We start from the raw sequence: 23,954 nt of genomic DNA, 5'->3' as shown, positions 1-23,954 counted from the left end.
ATTTTATAAATGGATCTTATTTCTAGATCAGTGGCAGAGGCTTTTTTAACACCTCTTCCCGGTTTCACTTCACATCTGATTCAAGCATCTCTGCTTTGGCAGAAATGCTAATTTTAGGGGCTGAAGGCGTGCTTGTTATTTTCATATTCTGGTATTCTTTGGCTTCTTAAAAATGGACAGGAAATAATGTAACTAACCTTTGTGCTATTTAGAGGAGCCTATGTAGAAGCCTTGCAAAGGTGGGTGGGTGAGATTAAGTTTGTCCTTGGTTTTATGAAGAGGGGGCTTCAGCCGTCACAGACAAGTTGCTAAATCAGATCCTTAACACCTCCAGAAGACTTAACAGGAAGCTCTCACATCTTAGATGCATACTTCTGCACACTCAACAGTAGTCAGACCTGGACTTGCATCGCACCTACACCACGCAGACACTGCAGCTACACCTTTCAAAACACTCATCCAAAGGCATAGATCTTTCTGACCTGATGCAGTTCTGAAGATAAATCTATTTTAAACTGTACATGTTGATGACCAGGTTTAAAGTCTCATAAACAATGGTGAGCCTCAATTTAAACTGGTCTAAATGCTTTTTTTCTCTTAAATATAAATATATGACAGATTACTGGAGTGAGAGCGATCATGAGGACATGGAAATGCCCCCGAGGCCCAAACAAGACAGTCCACCACCACCTTATGACACCTTTCCCAGAGCGTCCTCCGTGAGTCTGTCAGCCTGTAGTTTAATAGAAAGACACCACTCCAAGTAGAAAACGTTTTTACTCGCTAACTATCTGTTTTTGTTTAGGTGAGTCCCTACCTGGAACCGAAACGTGGCCATCTCTCCTCCTCCGACACATTCCAGTCCCGCTCCTCTCATGAGGAGTTCCACTCTGAGCCTCAGGACGGCAGCAGCAGCAACAACGGCGTCTCCTCCGGAAAGACGACCAGCCACCGAAATTCATGGCATGATCAGATGGAGAGCAGCACGAGGATGCACTATCTCCAGACATTTCCCGTGGAGGAGACCCTGCTGTCTGCGGACAGAGACCACCTGGCGATGGAGTACCGGAGGCAGTCTACCCTGCCTGCACAGCGCAGCCTGCTGCAAGAACAGTACAGAGCCCTGCCTCTGCCCCTCAGGGCCAGTATTGAGTCAGAAGGGGGAGGGAAACCACGCAGCTTCACGCTACCCAGAGACAGCGGGCTACATGCTATCCTGGCCGCCACCGCTGCTGATCAGAGAGAGCCCCAGCACTACCAGCTGGACCGGGCCGGAGACACTGGTCAGATACACAGAATCTGTGTTTTGCATCTTTTCACATCTACCACAAGTATAGCCATTTCAGGCATACAGTGCAATACATTGGATCACACTAGAACTTAAACAATCAGTTAACTAATCAAATAGTAACTATTTGATTAGTTAACTGATTGTTTAAGCTGATAGTAAATTAATTGACAACAATTTTGATGATAAATTATACATTTTAGTTGTTTACCCAAAAAATCTGGTCATGGGGATTTTTTCTGACTATAGGAGACATTGATAACCATCAGAAAATGTATACAAATGATTTGCAACACACATAATGATGGGAGCTTTTATTTCTATTTTAGGCCAGAAATACGCTCACACTGCAAATTTTTGGGAGCTGTACGAAAGTTTCTGAGAAAACAAAGTCTAAACTTGGACAACTCTACTATCACTATGCCTTGTATTGAAACATAAGTGTGTAATATCCACTTTTATATAATCAACCTTGTTAAATAACATCTAGTTAAAAATCTATTCAGATGAACACATTTGAAACGCGATGTGTGGTGTCGGCGAAGGGGTGCTTGAGCTAATCTGACAGGGTTGTGAGGGAACCACTGCAGCAGCACATTAGAGATCACAGGTATCACACACTCAGCAATATAACTGAGGTCATCCTGGAGTCACCAAATGTAGGCACCTCTCCTATTACATGCAGGTCAGTCTTTTCATCTGCATAGCATTGAGCAAGTGTGCTTACTTGTCGCCAGTTATTATTAAAGCTGTTAACAGGCAGTCAGAGCCAGCAAATGTCAGAGGTAGAATACTCTCTATTATTGCTTTATTGGACTGGATTTGAAGCCAGCCCATTTGCCGTCCCTCAAAGACCTCCAGGGCAATTGTCTAAGTGAGATGAAATTTAGTGTCTTATTTGATAGTGATTTATCTTGGCAGTCCATTCTCTCTCACACACACTCACACTCACGCTCACTCTTTCTCTTTTCTTTTCTCTCTTTGGCCCGATCGAGATGTCATTTTACCTCTCGGCAGTGTTTGAACGATGAAGCGAGGAGGAATCCTTTCAGCCCATGTTAATGTTGAATTCTGAAGAGGATAAAGAAACACGCCTAAGGGTCGCCTTCTTGTCCTCATTTATCTATCGCTGTACTGTTCACTCTCTCCACCACTGCCCGGAAAGACAAGAAAGAAACACAAAACAGGCGGCAAATAAAGCACGATACATTTCAAAGCACAGCCCCAAAGCTTCAGAAAGCACCACCCCACTTTCAAAACACAAAATAGAGTGATGACTAACAGATTCAGAGCTCTAATGTAGTGTTAGCATCATGCCAACAGAGGGCAGTGTATGTAAACAGTAGACATGGAGGTCCTGGTAGTTTATTAGAATGATTTGTTAGCTGTGCACCCAGCAGTGCAGGGCTGAGGCCAATTTACCTTAAAGACAATATCATAAAGAAGAGATATACCACAGAATGATGTATTAAAAAGAAGAACCAGCAACATGCTGTCTGGTAGTCTGTGAATAAAACCATATAAACATTATCTGAGTAAACAGGAGAGCACACAGATTACTTTCGTATACTGCAAAAAATGTGTTATAACAACACAAATAGTAGAAGGAAATATAGGGAAATGGGAATTATACTTCAGGCGCAAATTGAGCTTCCATGACTAAAACATGGGGAACTTTAATATAATGTTTATGTATAATTTAACCTTACCGAGGAACCTAAAATTCATCTTCTTTTAATTTTCTAACTAAAGGGTAACATAAATTACAAAAACACTTCCATTTGCAGTTAGTTTTGATTTTATTTGCTGAGGCTTTGAGATATCTTCAAGCTTTTGCAATAAGACTTGTATATAACTAAATATTTCATTCCCATCTGTGTCACCTTAGCAAGCAGTGATATGCCACCAGTTGTAGAAGGTATATTTACTCAAGTACCGTACTTGTACATTGTACAAATGTACAAAAAATTTACAAATGTTTACAAAAGATTGTTTTTAACAGTTAAGATTTTGCACACAAAACATAAGAGCTTAAAAAACATGATCCATTGTTATAGATGAAACTACCAAACAGTGTATGAAATTAGAGTTTAAATGATTAAAATTGATTATTGTTTGACAGAAATGTTCGACTATTTCAATAACTGGGTAATCAAATTAAGCTAAGAATTTCATGGTTCCAGCTTCTCAAAAGGGAGGATTATCTAAATTTGTGGTTTGACTGTTGGTCAGACGGAACAAGCAATTTGAAGGTGTCACTTTGGTTCTTGGTAGCTGTGATGGCATTTCTCATTATTTTTTGTTAAATTTTAAAAACCAAACAATTAATCGATATGTAGAGAAATTAAACAGAATAATCCATGTAATCATATCAACCATATAATAATAATCTAATGATTTATGCCATTGCCATTTTTTGGCATTGATTATACTTTTATACAATAAACTAACCATTTCCTGGTTATAGTTACATACTTCTACTTAAGTAACGTTTGTCAGTGCTGGACTTTTACTTTTACTTGAGTATTTTTACAGTGCGTTAGACAATCTGGATACTCCATCCACAACAGTATGAAACACACGGACTTCATCTCAGTCTTTGCATGTGGCCCTGAAATCACTAAAACTGGGGCCCCAGGGGTAAATGCATTTGTCTTTGTGGTGCTCATAGCATGAGCAGCGACATTTCTTTCCAGAAAAAATGTCTGACCTCGCTGTCAACTTGCTATATTTTTAAGTCCCTTTAGCTTCAGCTCTGTGCCATTTCATGCTGGGCAGGTAGCATTCAATCGGCTTGTGTGAATGCATGTGGGCGGAGAGAGGCTGCCTGCAGTTTCATATGGTAGAGTGGCGAAAGATTCACTGCTAAAATGATTTAGCTAAAGTTTATATCTCTGAAGGGTGTTCAGTAAAAAAAAAAGAGAGAATATAGAAGAATTCCCTGTATGCTATGTTTACACCTTAAATCTCAGTTCAATTTAATGTAAAATCTTTCTTGATGATTGCTTGTCCTTCTTGCCAGGCCATGGACGGGACTGCAGGATGCAGGCAGACTCTCTGGGAGATTTGTACCGGGCTCTGGAGCAGACCAGTCTGTCCACCTCAGCTGATCACAGATCAGCCAGCCGCCTGGAGTACAAGCGCTCATTTGTCCGCCGAGTGAATGACCCGCTGCTCAATGACAAGCTTCATCGTCTCCGGATCCTCCATAGTTCACTTAAGGTATAACAACATGTTTTGAGCATGCATGTCTTTCTAACAATGTGTGGTTTATTGGCTAACTACTAATCCATACCTTCCCCTCCTTACAGAATGTCCCTTTTCAAGACACAAACCGGTCATTGGGTTTTTTAGGGTGAAGATTGGTGTGTTGATTAAATCTCAAATGTATTGCCTATGCCTGTGCTTCACACAGCCGGCATCCCTCTGCTAGAGATAAAAGGCACCAAAAACCTTCTTTTACCTGCTCAGCTCTACACCTTCTTCCCTGCTGCTGCTCCTTCAACCTCGCTCACCGTCCAGGAGCACAAAGACTTGGTGTCCGTTCCCGTCCAGTCTCTCTCTTTACAAGATGAGGGTTGTTTCAAATGGTGAATAAAGATGCTTGGCTTGATATAATAACTCGTAGACTCACAGGGTTTACGACATGTAAGCACTTTGCATCTGTGTCCAAAACTTGTCAGAGAGCTTTGTAGTTCATCGCTCACATGCATGGCCACCTCCCCTTGCTTCTGTTTAATCGTTTTGAACATTACCACTGGAGTTGTGTACAGCCGCTCAGTAAGGATGACTGAGGCATTAAAAGCAAAGCTATTTTGGATGTACACAACATTTTATTATGCATGTGTGTATGATTAAAGGGTATGTTTGTTCTACGAGTGTACAGGGTGTTAAGTATATATACATATATATATTTAATATTACGTTACTTCAATAACAGTGACTACACAATGTTTTGGGGTACTTATACAAATTGTAAATCAAGTGCTGTGCCTCAGTGATTGTGAATGTACATTGTACTTTTCCAAGAGAGACGAGAGAAGATATAGAAAGCTATTCCTCAAAACAGGGGCACAAGAATTTAACGCTTGGCAATAATGAACTAGTATTGTAAATTACAAAGGAATGATCAGAGTAGTTGTCTATTTTTGTATGCATGCTGTCAACCTAATTGTTTGTAAAACAGTTTTGTATTTCTAAGTGCGTTTGACAGAGTCCCGGTGTCGACCCTCCCACCGCTAAGTTGTGTTTTTAAGACTTATTTTTTGCCCCAGAATACTGCAGACATTGCAGGTGTTACCACAAAAAGAGGAATAACTGTATTTATTAAGTGTTTAATGTACAAGCATGCTTTGCATCACTAAAACACATTACCATGCCATTGGAAATTGACTGACATTGCACAAGTGTGCCACATTGTAGCTAAAGTACTTTTTTATTGAATAAAGGATGGCATGGGAACATGTAAAAGCCATTGTTATATGTTTTATTCTCATTATCACATTTTAGATGTCTATCTGATGTTGACACTCATACCAGGGAGCCCAACACAGGTTGACTCAGAGGATGATAATAATATGCAAATAAAACACACATATACACACAGTGTATATGCAGCCTCACATTTTTATTATGTAGGATATGGTAAAATAAATAATTAACAAAGAATAACACAGAAGATACAGTGTATACACATATTTAATATGTCCAAAAACACAGAGTAAACCTGTCAGGGTGAAAAAGGAATAACTCCATACTGGTTTAAGCTACTGACAGCTGTAGATAACTTTCTGCAGTCCTGTAAGGTAAGGTTCACTCCAGATACAAAAAGGCAAAGGTCTGAAGAGTATAAACTGAAGAAAGTTATGTGACCAGGAAGGAAGGCATTTCAAAGCTGGAGAAACCTCCGATATTTGAAATTTGGGGGGCAGAGTTTCTGAGGGACCACTGGAAGGGGGGGAGCTGCTATATGTTTTAGCAGTTTAGCACACAATCTGTGTGCAGAATCAATTACTTTCCCTCTGATTTCAAACTTTCAATAGACCAAGAGGAGGCAAAACGAAGAATGGAATAATGAGTGTAAAATCTCAAGCAGTGACTGGAATGTTTATTCTTTGTTAATTGAAGCGAATGATACAAAAAACTTCTGCATACAATTATATTGTAATTGTTATACCTTATATTGGATTACGTATGAATGGTTCATTTGCAAAGATAGACAGCTCAGTTTTTAGTGTGCACACAAACTGTTGTTGGGATATCAAAAACACATTACTTATTACAATACGTTATTTCATGTAGAGTGTATGTCAAAAGTCAAGGAGGATAACATACACTGTATTACAAATGTATTATTCATGATCTAAAGTTTAAACATAAACATTGCCATAACCAAAACAACTGCATTAATCATTTTTGAATTTATTTGAAACAGAAAACATTGGATGAACCATTACAAAATAATGGTCACATTAGAGTTTGCACAGCAGGTGACATGTGAAACAAATGTGTGTTTTAAAGCTCCAATGAATTTTCTTCAAACCAAAAAGAAAAAAAAATAGTAAACACTCTAAAATGTCTTTACATTCCTGTGTTATAATCCGACTGAATCTGATTGGAATTCACTACATTATGTGCAGAAAGCCTGAGCATTAGCCTGCTAATGCTTCAGAAATTCAACACTGCAATGTCACTTTGAATGTGCAATAAAAACAGCCCTCTTGGCTACATTATTTGTTACTTGCCTGCTTTTTCTGTTGAAAAGCCTAAACAGTTGTACCCTTATGACTTTAATGCTCAAACCATAGACTGCTGGATTAAGAATGGGTGGGAAAATCAAAAAGTATAGAGATAAAAACAACTTGGTTGGGTAGGGCAAGTGACTAATGTTGAATCGACTTTGTGCTATTTCAAAAAAGCACCCGATGGAGTAGTTTATTACTGCTAGTAGGTGAGGGGTGCAGGTCCGGAGGGCTTTGGCCTTGGATTTGCTGAATGACCTTACACATATCCTCAGGATATGTGCGTATGAATAACAGATCATGGCCAGCTGTGGAAGTGTATATATAGCTACAGATAGTAGGCCAACTATGTTAACAATAGATGTATCTGTACAGGCAAGTTTCACCAGAATGTAACTGAAACAGTATACCTTTTCAATAGTTCTTTCGCAAAACTGAAGCTGAAGAGTGAAAATGAAAACAATGAGAAATGCCAGCATGGGGTAAAGCCACGTAAAGACAATAAGTTTTACAACTTTCTGTGACATGATTTCATAATAAAGCAGTGGATGACAAATGGCTACATACCTATCATAACTCATCGCTGCTAGAATTGTGAATTCAATGAAGGCATATGTGTGTAAAGCATAGATCTGTGTCTGACAAAACGGTAGAGATATCTCAAATGATTGTGACAGCAGGTTGCTCAGTACTGCTGGCATTAAAGCAGTGCTTCCATACAGACCATTCACAGCCAGGTTACATAGTAACAAATACATGGGCTCATGCAGAGTTTTTTCACAATATACCACTCCTATTAACAGAACATTTTCAGCAACAATGGTTATATAAATAATCAGGAAGATGCAAAAATAAATTGGCTTCAGGTCTTTCATTCCATAGTAATCAGATAGATAAAAAGATGTCACATAAGAGAAATTTGTCATGCTGACAAATGAATCATAAAGCATCTAAATACTCCAGAACATACATTACAATATTGCACTCAACAATCTGAGATGAAAAGTTTTACCTTAGCTTGCAGTCCCCCTCCTCCACCCGCACTTAACTGCACTGAATCGCTTTTATACTCTTTATATTTCTTCTCCTGTGAAATGAAGTCATGTGGTCTTACCTATGTGCCAATGATTTCTTTTGTTAAATCCTGTAATTCAAACACATGGGGTGAGGGCGTGGTAGCATGAATTGGTTTAGTTTATGCATATAAACAAATAAAAATAATTGATAAACTAAAAGCATAGGTTTTCTATTCTCCTGTATTTTTTCAGGTATGTACTACAGGTCAATTGAACTTGACAGTGTATGGAAATATTAACGTATCAACACGAACACTTCCAACTGACAGGAAATCTCAGTGTTCATTAAGGCATATATCCAGAGGTACCCTGACATTGCTATTTAACAGTGGTAAAGTTCGATGATAATTTATATAGTCGTTTCCTCATCACTCATTAACAGTTGATGTTACCTAATCCACAGGAGAGCTGAGAGTGTTGCCATGGGCGCCGTATAGGGGGGAAAAGTTAGGACAATTCCTATTATAATTCCTTATATTATACATTATATAAACCATCATCATTGAGCATAAATATATTTCAAATATAATAATAAAATTAATGACCTCAAATCTGGTTTTCAAAAAAGGAAAGGATGTCAATCTGTGACCCAGTTTTTCACCTAGAAAGGTGGGCGGCCTTTAGTCTGTGAGTGGTGTTAACCTGTTGGCTTAATGTCCACAGTGAAATAAGCTAGCTAGCTACAGACTAGTGTTAGCCTACATTTTAATATTGATATTCATATTAAATCATTGTCCCTGCCCCTGTTAGCAGACTAACAACAGATGAGTCAGCAGCAGCCCAGTCTCCCCATAACTGTAGCCTCTTTGTCCCAGTGAAGAAGGTGAGCAGCACTGTGTTAATGAGTTAGCATCATTCCAGGGAGGCTGTGGGGATTTCTCTGACTCTCTTGCTCTTTTTACCATAACAAAAAAAGACAATGAAATATTTCTTAAAGACAGAAATTCAAACGCAAATTATTTTCTCACATAATGATCATTATGAAATAAATACAACTTAAAAAAAATCTTCCTGTCTGTACTGGATGCTGGACAGCAGCTTACCTCAGCCTGCATTGTAGTTATAGACTATATAAAATATATAAAATAATCCAGTTTGATATGTTCATTTAGATTGAGTTATGGCCACTAATGATACCTATAGAAACAGACTTTATTATCCCATCATGAAGGGCAGTTTATTTGAGAAGCAAATAGTGAACTGCATCCTGTATGCACACTTGCATGTACAAATCACCAGCAGTAAATATTGTGCTAGTACTAATATTGAACTACAAGAAGCCAGACACTTGTAAGCCTATAATTAGAGTTATGTAAAGCTTTTGATGGGACAGTTAAGTAAAGGAGAAGTGTTGATAACAGCTGGGCAGAGGGGGTCCAATTAGATTTGTTTTGTCATGGGGCCCAAATTTCCTGGCGGCCCCCCTGCACACAATGATCAGTTAACATGGCCTTATCTGGGACTTGGTATTTGCCCTCTGCTACCATCAGAAAATAGTTACAGACCCCAGTAATGGCTGTGACTGAAATTCAGCCCGGGACTTTGAGACAGAGAAGCCTTTTATGTGAGTGGTGCAGAGAAAGATTTTTTGCAGTTATTTTAATACATATAGTGTTATTTACAGTGAATCAGATTATGCTGAAGACTTTCAAGAAACTTTAGGATGACACAGGTCTGAGTAGGCCTATCCCTGGCTCAGCTTCCCCTGTGCTGGACCCCCTGCTTGTATTGATTGTACTGCTACATATGCATGAGAAGAACATCAGTAATAAATTTGACTAACAATAATCCATTTTCTAATTCTATTTATGCATAATTTGATTACCTAACCAGCCCTGCACAATAAAAATAATCTCAGTTCATCTAAACACCCATGTTACCCAGAAAATCAAAGGAAGCTTTTTTTACATTTATTTTGCAGGCTGTCTTCAAGAACCCCTTTAGCTGCTTCTTAAAACCAGTGGTATCAAGGCCTAAACCTCTGTACCTTTGCTGTACTTTGGGAGAAGCCAGGAATAAATACTTGCTCATGGTGATAATTTCAAATAATATTAAAAAGAGTTCTTCTGGACCTGCTCTGTATGAAAAGTGCAATGAGATAACTTCTGTTATGAATTGGTGCTATATAAATAACTGGCACCATGATAATCATACAATAAGAAGAGGAATGCACACAGAAAAAAATTGGCAAATATCTAATAATATATATATATATGAAGCCTAAGCCCAGGTGAGTAACTATGTATAGCACTTTAAATTGTGACAAAGTACACAACGCCAGACCCAATAATGGTTAAATAGAGGCTTGGTTTAATTTATTGTTAGTTTAATTTAGTTTGTCTCATCTTATCATAACTAATCTTGTAATTTTTTTGTTTAGTTGATGTAAATCAATTCCACGCATCATATTGTGCTCAGTTTAAATTAAAACATTGTTTTAACACAGTCTATCACGAATTAGCAAAGGAAACCGGGAGGCAGCTGAATGGATCAACATGCTCATTAGCTGTCAGAGTTTTGCATCCCCTTGGAAGCAATTAGAAACTGCTACATAATGAGAATGAGACCATACCTGACATTTGAACATTAGCCTACCTGGAGAAAATGTGACCTTGGTGTAACTGTGATGAAATGAGTTTAACCACAGTTTGTTATCAATATTGTTGACCGATATCATTGATCAAAAAAAGGATCTATTAAAAAAAGGTACTCATTTTCAATAGGAGTGATCAACACAGGATTTTATTCTGCTAATCAGATATTATAACATTAAAATAATAGAACTTTTAATCAATTTACAGACAAACCTTCAATGTCAAACTCATTTTGATATATGGTCCTTTAGAGGGGTTCAGGTGTGTATCGGAAGTAGACAAGGGACTCAGGAAATACAAACATTAACAGTAGATATGTGAGCAAAACATGGTTAAATACTAAAACAGTCTATCTTTGTACAGATACAAAGAGATCTAAAAATCCTTTAAAATGATACCAAGACCATGTTTATAGGTTCAATTGTCACAAAACGCCGGTCATTTGAAAGCCATCACTTTATTTTGTCCTCTGTTTTCCATTGAAATCAAAGCAAATGTGTCCCCCACAGCTATAACACACTCTGCTGGCTGCTTCTTACGTTCTTGGTCAATGGAAGCAGATTTTGGGGGCAATAAAACTCCCTAGGTCGTCATTCAAATTCATTGAAATTTCATTCACTTGTAGTTTAGCAGTTTGATTTTTTCCCCTTAATAATAAAAACCTTCATTTAAAAACTGCATTTTGTGTTTACTTGTGTTATCTTCAGAATCAGAATCAGTTTTAATGCCAGGTATGTGTACACATACGAGGAATTTGACTCAGAATTGTACATTGCTCACGATGTGCTTACTCATACAATAATACCATAACACAATAATAAAATAATAATAAAATAAAATCAGACACAAACTACAGAATAGACAACACTAATATACACACTATGAACAAAACAATGTGTAGAGTGCAAAGGATGCAAGAGTAAACTATTCTCATTATGCACATGTTGAAGGTGGATATGATATACAGGTACACGTACACATACATGCATACATGTACACAGTGTGATGGAGCATAGTGCAAAGGATGCTGGAAAAAATAATTAAGACCTATGACTTTATGACCTGAGGTAGGTGTATTGGTATACAGTATATACAATATGACATAGTATGAACAGCACTGAAATAGAGAATGGTGAATAAATAAATAATAAGTGGAAACCAGTAAACAGGTGGCTGATTACTGTGTTATTGCACAGGAATTGTTCCTGACACCGTGAGTCAGAAATCAGCTGTTCATCAGAGTGATGGTTTGTGGGTAGAAACTGCTTCTGTGTCTGTTGGTTTTGGCATACAGTGCTCTGTAGCACCTACCAGAGGGGAGTAGCTGGAACAGGTTGTGTCCGGGGTGAGATGGATCTGCAGTGATGTTTCCTGCCCGCTTCCTGACTCTGGAAATGTGTAAGTCCTGAATGGAGGGCAGGTTGGCACCAATTATTTTTTCTGCAGTCCTGACTGTACGTTGTAGTCTGTCCCTGTCCTTTTTGGTGGCATATCCAAACCAGACAGTGATGGAGGTGCAGAGAACAGACTGGATGATGGCTGTGTAGAACTGGATCAGCAGCTCCTTAGGCAGCTTGAGCTTCCTGAGCTGACGCAGGAAGTACATCCTCTGCTGGGCCTTCTTGATGATCGTGTCAGTGTTGGGCTCCCACTTCAGGTCCTGGGAAATAGTGGGACCCAGAAACCTGAAGGATTCCACAGCAGACAAAGGGCTGTTGAGTATGGTTATAAGGGCAGAGTGGGGGGGCTCCTCCTGAAGTCCACGGTCATCTCCACAGTTTTGAGCATGTTAAACTCCAGGTTGTTCTGACCGCACGAGAGAGCCAGCTGATCAACTTCCCCTACTGTAGGCTGACTCGTCACCGTCCCGGATCGTTAGCGAACTTCAGGAGTTTGACAGATGGGTCCCCTGAGGTGCAGTCGTTGGTGTAGAGGGAGAAGAGCAGTGGGGAGAGCACACACCCCTGGGGGGCGCCAGTGCTAATAGTCTGGGTGCTAGATATGATGTTCCCCAGTCTCACCTGCTGACTCCTGTCAGTCAGGAAGTTTATGATCCACTGACAGGTGGAGGCTGGCACTGTGAGCTGGGTGAGTTTGGTGCTGAGGATGTCTGGGATGATGGTGTTGAACGCCGAGCTGAAGTCCACAAACAGGATGTCCCTGGAGAGTCGAGGTGTTGCAGGATGTGATGCAGACCCAAGTTGACTGCATCATCCACTGACCTGTTAGCCCTGTAGGCAAACTGCATGGGTTCCACCTGTAATGTCCTTCAGGTGGGCCAACACCAGTCTTTCAAAGGACTTCATGACTACAGATGTCAGGGCGACGGGCCTGTAGCCATTTAGTCCAGAGATGGAGGGTTTTTTGGGACCGGGATGACTGTGGAGCATTTGAAGCAGGAGGGAACTTCACACAGCTCCAGTGATTTGTTGAAGATCTGAGTGAAGATGGGGGCCAGCTGGTCCGCACAGATTTTCAGGCACGATGGTGAGGCACCGTCAGGTCCAGGAGCCTTCCTGATCTTCTGCCTTTGGAAGAGGTGGCTCACGTCCTCTTCACAGATCTTGAGTGCAGGTGAGAGGTCAGAGGGGAAAGGTGACTGTTTGAAGATGGTGTTGGAGTGAGGGAGAGGTGTGACTCTGGGCTTTTCAAACCTACAGTAGAAACCATTCAGCTCGTCTGCCAGTCGTTGAGTACCAGCAGTGTTCGGGGATGGTCTAAATGGTATAAAGCAAACCTGTACACACTCATCATTAGCTTTTTTCTATTCAGCAGGCGCTCTGTATGTTGTTTGAAGAAAGCTCCAGTCCTACAAGCAGTAAGTCTTACCCGAAGAAGAAGTCTACCAGCATGTCCGGCAACCAGATGTACAGAAGGTGTGTTTTTTCTTGCCCTCGGTACATCACGGTTGGAGATTCTCATGAGATGTGTGTCTCATGTTTGGAGATGGAGCACACCTGGGCAGCTCTCGAGGGGGCTGCCTGCGCCCGTTGCGAAGCCCTTTCTGTGCGGGTACTGAGGTACAGCATGGCTCTCTTTTCTTCTCCCCGTGGCTTGGGCCCTGTGGCCGCTGAGGAGGCCCGGTGGCTTCACTCATGGGGTTTACAGCGTGATCTGTCGGAGGATTTCGGCACGGCTGAGGCTATTTCCCGACCTTCATCCGCTGGCTCCGACGCTTCCTTTCTTTGTTCGGGAGCCCGTTCTCAGCTTCTCCCGCTCGCGGTTTGGATCCGGAGACGCTGCAGCAATCCCACTCCGAGGAGGACGTGCTCAGCGTAGTGGACGATGACTTCCGGGTGTTGGGGCAGCGTCATCAGGCGGCGCCCGACTATGACGTGCTGCTGGAGGTGGTGACTAGAGCCATGGCTAAGCTCAACATCAACTGGCCACAGGAGGAGCAGACACCACAGGCTAGTGGTAAGCTTGATGAAAGGTTTCTTAAGCACCACGCGCCACCTCCACGCCGGTCTCTGCCATTCTTTCCTGATTTACATGATGAACTGAGTAATCATGGGGCAGACCCTTCTCTACACGTCTTTCCACACCCCTATCACTGAACTACAGTAATGTGATGGGGGTTAGGGACCGTGGTTATGGCAGGATGCCTCGGGTGGAGGATGCGCTTGCGAGCTATCTCTCCCCTCGACTTGCGTCCTCCCTGGAGAAGCCGGCGTTACCCTCCAAGCCATGTCGCACCACATCTATGCTCGTGGGGAAGGCGTACATGGCAGGGCTGGTGCCGCTGGCAGACTTTGCAGAGGCTTGGTGGAGCCTGACGAACATTTCTCCGTGGGTCCTGCGCACTGCCATAGATGGGTTTCGACTACAGTTCAAAACCCGCCCTCCAAAATTCAACGGGGTGGTTTGGACTGTGGTCCACCCAGAGCAAGGTCCGGTGTTGGGACAGGAAGTTCTTACTCTGCTGAGGAAAAGGGCCGTGGAATGTGTCTCCCCCCCAGACAGAGATGCCGGTTCTACAGCCGGTACTTCATAGTCCCCAAGCGCCCTATTTTGGATCTGCGGGTTCTAACCAGTCTCTGAGGAGATTCAGGTTCAAGATGCTCATCATCCCCGCCATCGTGACGCACATCCAATCCGAGGATTGGTTTGTCACGATAGATCTAAAGGACGCCTATTTCCACGTCTCCATCTGTCCTTCTCACAGGAAGTTCCTGAGGTTCGCCTTCGGGGGTGTGCCTTACCAGTATCGGGTTCTTCCATTCGGCCTGGCACTGTCCCCTCGCACATTCACCAAGTGTATGGATGCAGCATTGACGACTGGCTCATCCTAGCCTAGTCTCGAGAGTTGGCGGTTTGGCATGGAGATGTCATTCTGGCTCATCTGCTGCGTTTAGGGCTGAGGCTCAACGCAAAGAAGAGTGTGCGTGCGCCCACCCAACGGACTACGTTCCTAGGGGTAGTATGGGATTCGACAACGATGTGGGCACAATTGTCTCCAGCACGTGTCGACACCATATTGGCTGCCGTGAAAGGGTTAGGCCACGGCATCACTATAAAACACTTTCAATGGGTGTTGGGTCTCCTGGCGGCTGCATCCAGCGTAATACCATCAGGACTGCTGCACATGAGACCCCTGCAGTGGTGGCTAAGGACCAAGGGTATTTCCCCGAAGGGAAATCCTTTCCAACTGATTTGGGTTACGCGCAAGTGTCTTCGTTCCCTATCAGTTTGGTAGGAAACTTGGTTCCTGTCCCAGGGGCCCGTGCTGGGAGGGTCTTGTCGCCGGCTGGACATTTCGACAGACGCCTCCCTCACGGGCTGGGACGCGGTCATGGGCGGCCGCTTTGCAAGGGGATCCTGGCAGGTGCATCAGTCCGAGTGGCATATCAACTGTCTCGAGATGTTGGCGGTGTTCCAGGCTCTAAGGAGTTTCCTGCCCGAACTCCAAGGCCACCACGTCTTGGTTCGTTCCGACAACACAGCGGTGGTGGCCGAATCACCAGGGCGGTCTGCATTCGCGCCCTCTGTACAGACTGGCACGTCAGATCCTCTTGTGGACCCAGCAGAGGTTACTATCGCTCAGGGAGATGTATCTCCCGGGGACGCAGAATCAGGGAGCAGACCTGCTGTCGAGGCAGGGGCTGAGGCGCGGGGAATGGAGACTTCACCCCGAAGTGGTGGAGCTCTTGTGCGGAGAGCTCGGCCCCATAGACGTGGATCTGTTTGCGTCTCAAGAGACTACGCACCACCCGCTATGGTTTTCTCTCATTCCTCCAGCCCCGTTGGGTCTGGACGCCATGGTACATTCGTGGCCGAGGCTACGTCTGTATGCTTTTCTGGAGCGGGTCCGCCAGGACAATGTCGGCCTACTGCTCGTAGCCCCGTTCTGGCCAACCCAGTTGTGGTTCTCGGACATCATGTCGCTCCTGGATGGCCCGCCGTGGCAGGTCCCTCTGAGGAGAGACCTGCTGTTCCAGGCACAGGGCCGGGTTCTTCACCCTTGCCCCGCCATATGGTGGCTGTGGGTCAGGCCTCTGAGGGAGCACAGTACCTAGAGGCGGGTCTAACAGCCGGAGCAGTCGAGACCCTCCTCAGCTCCAGGGCCCCGTCCACACGGATCCTACGTGGTGCCCGGAGGATGAGACCTGCAACTCGGTCCAAGGTTCCCACTTGGGATCTGGCGGTGGTTCTTGGGGCGTTGGCTGAGGCACCCTTCGAACCCCTGGAGTCAGCTGAGGCTAAGCACTTGACCCTTAAGATGGCCTTTCTCCTTGCTATCACCTCTCTGAGGAGGATGGGGGATCTCCAAGCGCTTTCGGTTTCCCCACAAAGCCTGGAGTTTGCCCCGGGGAATATTAGGGCTATCCTGCACCCTCGTCCAGGATACATCCCTAAAGTGCCTTCTTGTGCGGCAGGGTCCACAGTGCTGCAGGCATTTCATCCTCCACCTGATGTGCTTTTGTCAGAGCACTGAGTATTTACACTCTGAAGTCCTCCCCTTGGAGGAAGGCTGACCAGCTGCTAGTGTGTTTTGGGTCCCCCAGGACTGGGCTCCCTGCATCCAAACATAATATTAGCAACTGGATTGTTTAGACTATTTCCCTGGCCTATCAGGTGCGCGGTTTGCCTTCACCTGTGGCTGTGAGGGCTCATTGTACCAGAGGCCTCTCGAGCCCTCCTTTCCCGGGCCTCTTTGTAGGATGTTTGTTTAGCGGCTGGCTGGGCAACTCCGCACAAATTCATTCGGTTTTACAGTCTTGACCTTCCTTCGGCACCTGGCACTCGTGCACTCTCCTCTTAGTCGTGCCACTTTATTGCACACTGGGGCAGGCGGGTTTTCGGCACGGTTTAGTGGGTATCTCGTTCCCATAGTGTCGTAACCGACGCAGTTCGAGTTCCCTCGAAGGGGAACGTCTCGGGTTACGTATGTAACCCTGGTTCCCCGAGAAGGGGAACGAGACACTGCGTCGGCCCGCCGCACCTCTCTCCCCGCCTGAAGCGTCCGCTTCATAGTTTAAGCTAATGATGAGTGTGTACAGGTGTGCTTTATACTTCTCCGGTTATTCCGTCACACCTTACCGTTCTAGCAACAAACCAATAGGATTGGAGTGATTTCATTCACGTTCAGACCTGCTACACCTAGAGGCATTCCCATAGTGTCGTAACCGACGCAGTGTCTCGTTCCCCTTCTTGGGGAACCAGGGTTACATATGTAACCCGAGACGTTCATCCAGGTCAGTGGCTGCAGCCTCAAAAACACTCCAGTCAGTACAGTCAAAGCAGGCCTGTAACTCCAGCTTTGACTCGTTGGTCCATCTTTTCACAGTCTTTACAACATGTTTATCTCATCTAATATTTCAATTTGTTTGATGATCTGAAACATTTCAGTGTGACAAACGTGCATAAAAATTAATAAAGAAAGAAAGAAATCAGGAAGGGGCGCAAACTCTTTTTCATACCACTGTAAAAACCACTGTGACAAACCAGCCGCTCCTCCTTCTACAAAGTAACATTACTTGCAGGCAGTGAATAACAGCAGAGAGAGGAGGAGGAGGCGGCTTACTGATGTCGGAGTTCTTCATTCTTTCTGAACGTCACTCAGTATTGTCATGTCCCATATTGGCTTTATATAGTGACATTGCTGTTGTAAACATTACTGGTGCTGCCCTAGAAACATTCAGTTGTATTTAATACATTAAATTATATCCCTATTATTAATTTTAAAAACAACGAGGCAACTAATATGCACACTATTTGTTTATGCATATATACATGTTGCAAGTGATATGTCATCTCAAAATAAATATTTTCCTCATACCGTGCAGGCCTACCTCATGTCCGCTGGGTCTCGTCTTACCAAATAATAGTAAAGTATCGATAGTGGTATGCATAAAACTCATTAAGCAGTCTCAATAATAGTATCAATATCAATAAAAACTGGAAAAGCAAATCCTGAAGAAATTGCGGTGTGGAAGGTTTTAATGATTGTAGAAAAGCTGACACTAAACTGCATTGCAGGCTTTAATTTGCAGTAAGTAGCTGAAGGACAATGAAAACTTGGAAACATGGGAAATGTTCTATAGAAAATGAATAAGATTTTAAAATTGAATAAACTTGAAATTGCACTGAGAAATGTAGAACATTTTAAGGTTTGAATATAGTTTTTATCTGTAGCTGAAAGACTAGAAGAAGTTGAAGAAATGTGAAAAAGTCCCTAGTGTTGTGAAGACATGACCTGAAATATTTAGAAAGGAGTATGAAGACTTGGAAAAGGTTAAAATGGTGTAATTAGTATGAAGGTCACATAACTCCCACTGGAGGTCCTGGGTGAGTGTTGAGTTTAGAGTTGCACAGATTGATGGGGGTGGGTGGGGCAGGACTCTTCCTGGAATCTCCACTGTCTTCAGATCATTGAGGTCCAGATTGTTCTGGCTGCTACTGGACCCCAGATGGGGCAGACGTTGTTCCCGCAAGAGATGAGCCCAGTCAGGGTGGTGTCATCTGCACACTTGAGGAGCTTGGTGTTCTGATGACTGGAGGTGCAGTTGTTGGTGTTTAAGGAGAAGAGCAGAGGGGAAAGAACACAGCCTTGAGGGGAACCAGTGCTGACGGTCCTGGAGTCAGAAACATGTTTTCCCAGCTTCACGTGCCGCTTGCTGTTGGATAGTCTTGCAGGCATGCTCAGCTGGGAGAACTTGTCCTGCAACAGAGCTGCAATAATGTTGTTGAGGGCATAGTCCACAAACGGTTTTCAAAGAGTGTTTTTAAATAGCTGGTTACTTGAAATAGACATGCAGTTGTCAGCAGCAAGGCATGCACGCAAAACTCTGCACAAGACCTGTGAAGAGAGGGAGTGAGGGAGGGGGAGAGAGAGAGACACACACACACACACATACGCTTACTGTTTTATTTATTTATTTATTTTATTTTATTTTATTTTATTTTTTTAACACAAACACACATTCGCTTTGATTACTTTACGCTTTAATTACTTGTTTAATGAAATGTATGGGGTCGTTTGTTCGTATGTAGTATGTATGATGCTTTGGCAACATTGTTGTTAAGCATTCATACCAATAAAGCTAAGAGAGAGAGAGAGAGAGAGAGAGAGATAAGCTCTGCAGCTTCTCAAGATTAAAGTGGAACGACTTTAGTCCCCTAAATCTGCATTCGAATGAATGCAGCAGGGGGCGACTCTTCTGGTTGCAAAAAGAAGTCCAGTTCCATTAGAAATAATGGTAAAATTACCCTACTTCTCACCTGAATAATTACTTAAGAAAACACTTTCCTAATGAGTTTATGGTCTCAATGTGTCTTCTTTAATACAACATGATGTTGATTTAGTAACTTATAGTCCCATTTAGAGGAAAATAGACCATAAAGCAGAGTCAAGACAGTTGTTCGCTAGACAAAATTGTCAACCCTGTTAAAACGACAGTTAACATGAATTACAGATGTTACAGATGTACTTGCTAGATAGTAATGTTATCAGATTCATAAGGCCCATTCAAACTGACTACCCCAGAGTTTTAATACATTTTCAAATGTAAATTATTTATTGTTTATAGGATAAAACGAAGTAAATTAAACTTCTCTTATCAGAACTGCCACCCCATTTGGAAATGAAAGTCTATGAGCTAGAGTCCAGGTCAAGTCTCAAGTCTCTGAGCAAGAGTCCAAGTCAAGTCTCTCGTGGTTATTACCAATGTTGTATCACCTGCTGCATTCAATCCAGGTTGCTAATAAAACTGCATAGCTATAAGGAATACTGTTAACCTGTTTTTCATTTAGCCTTTTCAAATGTTACCGACCGAATGGATCACATTCTGATAGCGAAACGAGTCATTTCACTCGGGTTGCGACGGTCAAATATATTGATTCACTGTGTTACAGCCGCCGTTTTGGCCGCTAGTAAATGTTACTTGAAAGCGCAGGGTACTTCCGGTTGGCTCGGAGGCATTGCGAGGCTACCCATCCGACCAATCACAGAGCTTACGGTCCGCGTCGACTCGATGTGTAGTTACATTTTTGAGGAGGTGCACGTCAGGCACTTTGACACATACCACCTGCCTAATGGTGCTTTCAGACCAAAAGCGGAGCGAGCGTTTGGGGCGGTGAGTTTATATACAGAGTCAATGCAAAGAACAATGCAACGAAGGGGGCGGTGCCACACAAGCGAAGATAAAGTGAAGGAATTCGAATGAGTTGAATATTTTCAACTCAAGCGAGAAAGTCGCATGATGCTGAATCGCGACTGCCTATCAGCGTTGAGATTGTCCGTACATCATCGACGGCTTCAGAGCGTTGTGTGGAGAGGGCCAGGCAGAGAGCTTCTAAACTTGGGGGAGAGGACCAGGGAGCAGCACTCCAGCTTTTGGACAAATAAACACCCGTAGTTTGACTGGATTATGTTCTGACAACTATGCTATTTGCTCGCGGGAGGAGCTCGGAGTAAACTACTTTTATTAAATTAGCTTTTTACTTTAGTTTTTGGGATTACAACGTTGATTTATCTTCACTCGAGCTTCTCAGCAGCTAGCTTCCGTGCACATCCGGTTCCAGTGTTGTTAGCGTCGTTTGGCACGCAGAGTACTGTTGTACTACTACTTCATATAAAAAACGGACAAAACTGGACATTGCTGGGAGAAAAGAAAGCGAGGAGGTTGAACTACCTGGTGAGTTCAGAAAACATGTGTCTGGAACTTTATTCCAGCTATCGTTGTACTTTACAGTGACCAAGTTAGCATAGCATAGCCCTGATCGATCTGAACTCCATTCAGAAAACAATCATTTTAGAAGTTGTTGTCCTGCTGTCTTTCTGACAGACCTGACAAAGTATGAATTCATATGTTTAACAAATCTGCATTCAGAGGTCTAGTGGAGTCCATGCCTCGATGGGTCAGGGCTGGTTTAGTGGCAGAAGGGCAACCAACACAATATTAGGCAAGTGGTCATAATGTTACATCTGATCAGTGTATATCTGAGAATTACGAATATTTAAGTAAACTAGAAGGCCCCACTATGTGGAAGAGATTCAGCCTCTCAGACTTAAAGGACAAAGGTCTCGTGCCACACTCAGGGGGGGCCGCCAGGAATTTTGTGCCCCATGACAAAAAAATCTAATTGGACCCCCTCTGCACAGCTGTTGTCACCACTTTTCTATGACTTAACTGGCCCATCAAAAGCTTTAGAATTAGGTCTACTTACATCTGAAGGACAGAGGACACTCGTTTGAGGACCACCAGGTGCACATTTTAGACAGAGAAGATGGATGGTTTGAAAGAGGTGTCAAGGAAGCCATCTACACCAGGGTTGAGAAGCCGTCATTGAACAGGGGAGGGGGTCTACGCCACCACTTATCCCCCACTTACAATGCTGTCCTTTCATCACTTCCCAGGAAACTCAACAAACGTAACCTATTGGCCTCAGGTGAAGATACCAACGATGGTCCTTCAGTCTTGGCCACAGGTAGTCTCAACGACTGTAACGACTGTCGTCACAGCAACAAGGAACACTAACGAACCAGCGGTATCGATGACCCGAGACAACGACCCCACTGAGGTTAAATAGCTGAGTTTCCCTGCCAGTCAGTCAGAACTGAAGAAGTCCTTTGGATGAGGGACGAAACGTCTTCCAGTAGCTTCAACCAAGTCCAGTTGCCCTTCATTTTAACCTTCGTTGGATCTTGCTAAATGTTTCCCTGCACTGATTAAATGTTGAAGAAATGTAAGCTAACACTAGTCTGTAGCTAGCTAGCTTATTTCACTGTGGACATTAAGCCAACAGGTTAACACCACTCACAGACTACAGGCCGCCCACCTTTCTAAGTGAAAAACTGGGACACAGATTGACATCCTTTCCTTTGTTTTTCCTTTTTTGAAAACCAGATTTGATTTCTTGGCTACATTGCGATCACTGTATTTCTGCTGCATCAACTAACTTAAACACCGTCACCGATGTGTGCGCTGAGGCAGGACCAAACCATTTCATGCAGATACAGGGGGGTGGTCGGTCAAAATGGAGGTTTACTTTTTTGTCAATGGGGATTTTTAACTTTTACTTCCAAAAACAAGTAAAAACAAATAGATCATTAATTTTATTATTATATTTGAAATATATTAAACTCAATGATGATGGTTTGTATAATGTATAATATAATATCAGTTTATCAGAATCGGGTTTATTGCCAGGTACATTTTCACATACGAGGAATTTGCCTTGGTATGAATTGGTGCCTACAGTACACATAACATAAATAGTAATATAAATATATAAAAAGTAAGGAGATCAGAAAAAAATTACAAGTGTACAAAAAATATAAAAAGATACTATAATACTATAATACAATGCTGACAAGTATACGCAAAAGTTGGCAACATGAGCATAAAGCACAGCTGAGCATTGTTGTGTAAAGTGTGGGGTCAGGAGAGTGTATGAGTGTGTGTGAGTTTGGGGAGGGGGGCATGAGAGTCACTGACAGTGGGGACCCGGGCCTTGTTGAGGAAGCCCACTGCCATCGGAAAGAAACTGTTCTTGTGGCGAGAGGTTTTGGTCCTGATGGACCGCAGAGGGGAGAGTCTGAAACATTTTGAGTCCGGGGTGGGAGGGGTCAGCTGCAATCTTTCCTGCTCGCCTCAGAGTCCTCGAAGCGTAGAGATCCAGAAGAGAAGGAAGATTGCAGCCAATCACCTTCTCTGCAGAGCGAATGATACACTGCAGCCTGCCTTTGTCCCTGGCAGTGACAGCAGCGTACCAGAAGGTGATGGAGGAGGTGAGGATGGACTCAATGATGGCGGTGTAGAAGTGCACCATCATTGTCTTTGGCAGGCTGAACTTCTTCAGCTGCTGCAGGAAGTACATCCTCTGCTGGGCCTTTTTGATGATGTAGGTGAAATTCGGTGAAATTCAGTGCAATAAGTGCTTGCTCATATCCCCATTCTCTAAACCGCCCAGCCATTTCTTTAACCTTTATATGATAATCCTGTTCTTCACTACATAATCTTCTTAATCTCACAAACTAACCCATATGGTATATTACTAATCACATGACTAGGATGGCAACTAGTAGCGTGTATATACAATAGTTTAATAGTATTTTTGTTTCTTTTCGATAGATAGATGTCTCCAGTAGTCTGTTTTCATTAACTGTATTCGAAAGATCCAGAAATTGAACTTTTGTCGGGCTGTGTACCATAGTGAAATGCTGTGTACCGTAGTGAAGTGTTATTGATGTATCCCCTAAGTTCATCCTCAGAACCTTTAAACTCCATGCGAATATCATCAATATATATTTTAAAGAACAAGATGTTGTTTGCAAAGGGGTTATTATTGAAAATATGTCTGTCTTCCCACAAGCCCATGAACAAATTAGCATAATTAGGAGCAAATGGTGAACCCATGCTTGTACCTTGAGATTGCAAATACTATTTGTTATCAAACTAAATATATATACAGTATATATAAACTCAGTGAGTGTCATAAGCAATTCCCCTGGAAGTGTATCTTTTTGGGCTTCAAGATAAAATTTCATAGCTTCTCACCCTCATGTGGAATATTAGTGTACAAGCTTTCCACATCAAATGTTACCAGAAGAGAATTGTCAGACAAAGAGATATCTGTTACCAATTTTAAAACATCTCTAGTGTCAGCCGGGGAGGGCAGTATCTTAACAATGCCAGCAGCGGATAACTTACATACCCAAGTTCAATCAACACATATATCTGACAAAAGTTTAGATTTCAAAAACTCATACAGTTGATTTCAAAATCCCAAACATGTCAGAGCTTTTGGTGTT

At 42.8% G+C, this 23,954-nt stretch overlaps 2 protein-coding genes across 7 annotated transcripts in view; one reads left to right on the top strand and one right to left on the bottom strand.

Moving 5' to 3' along the window:
• Positions 1–5,758, top strand: part of LOC119895950 (connector enhancer of kinase suppressor of ras 2-like) — a 30,741-nt gene extending 24,983 nt beyond the window's left edge. For all 6 annotated transcript variants that reach the window (XM_038709378.1, XM_038709380.1, XM_038709377.1 and 3 more), the window contains 4 exons: positions 619–719; positions 806–1,283; positions 4,311–4,510; positions 4,600–5,758. In XM_038709378.1, the coding sequence (XP_038565306.1) occupies positions 619–719; positions 806–1,283; positions 4,311–4,510; positions 4,600–4,647 (827 nt within the window). In that variant the 3' untranslated portion in view covers positions 4,648–5,758. The remainder of the gene's footprint in view (positions 1–618; positions 720–805; positions 1,284–4,310; positions 4,511–4,599) is intronic.
• Positions 5,759–6,977: 1,219 nt separating this feature from the next.
• LOC119896162 (olfactory receptor 142-like) lies at positions 6,978–7,955 on the bottom strand. Its single transcript, XM_038709653.1, has one exon. It carries the CDS (start codon positions 7,953–7,955, stop codon positions 6,978–6,980), a length of 978 nt encoding a protein of 325 aa, XP_038565581.1.
• Between the last annotated feature and the right edge of the window lie 15,999 nt (positions 7,956–23,954).

Source organism: Micropterus salmoides, unplaced genomic scaffold (assembly GCF_014851395.1).
Source record: "Micropterus salmoides isolate LMB-PRFRI ecotype aquatic unplaced genomic scaffold, ASM1485139v1 Ms_hic_scaffold_9, whole genome shotgun sequence".
NCBI classification, from domain to species: domain Eukaryota; kingdom Metazoa; phylum Chordata; class Actinopteri; order Centrarchiformes; family Centrarchidae; genus Micropterus; species Micropterus salmoides.
This window is presented reverse-complemented; position numbering and strand designations above follow the sequence as displayed.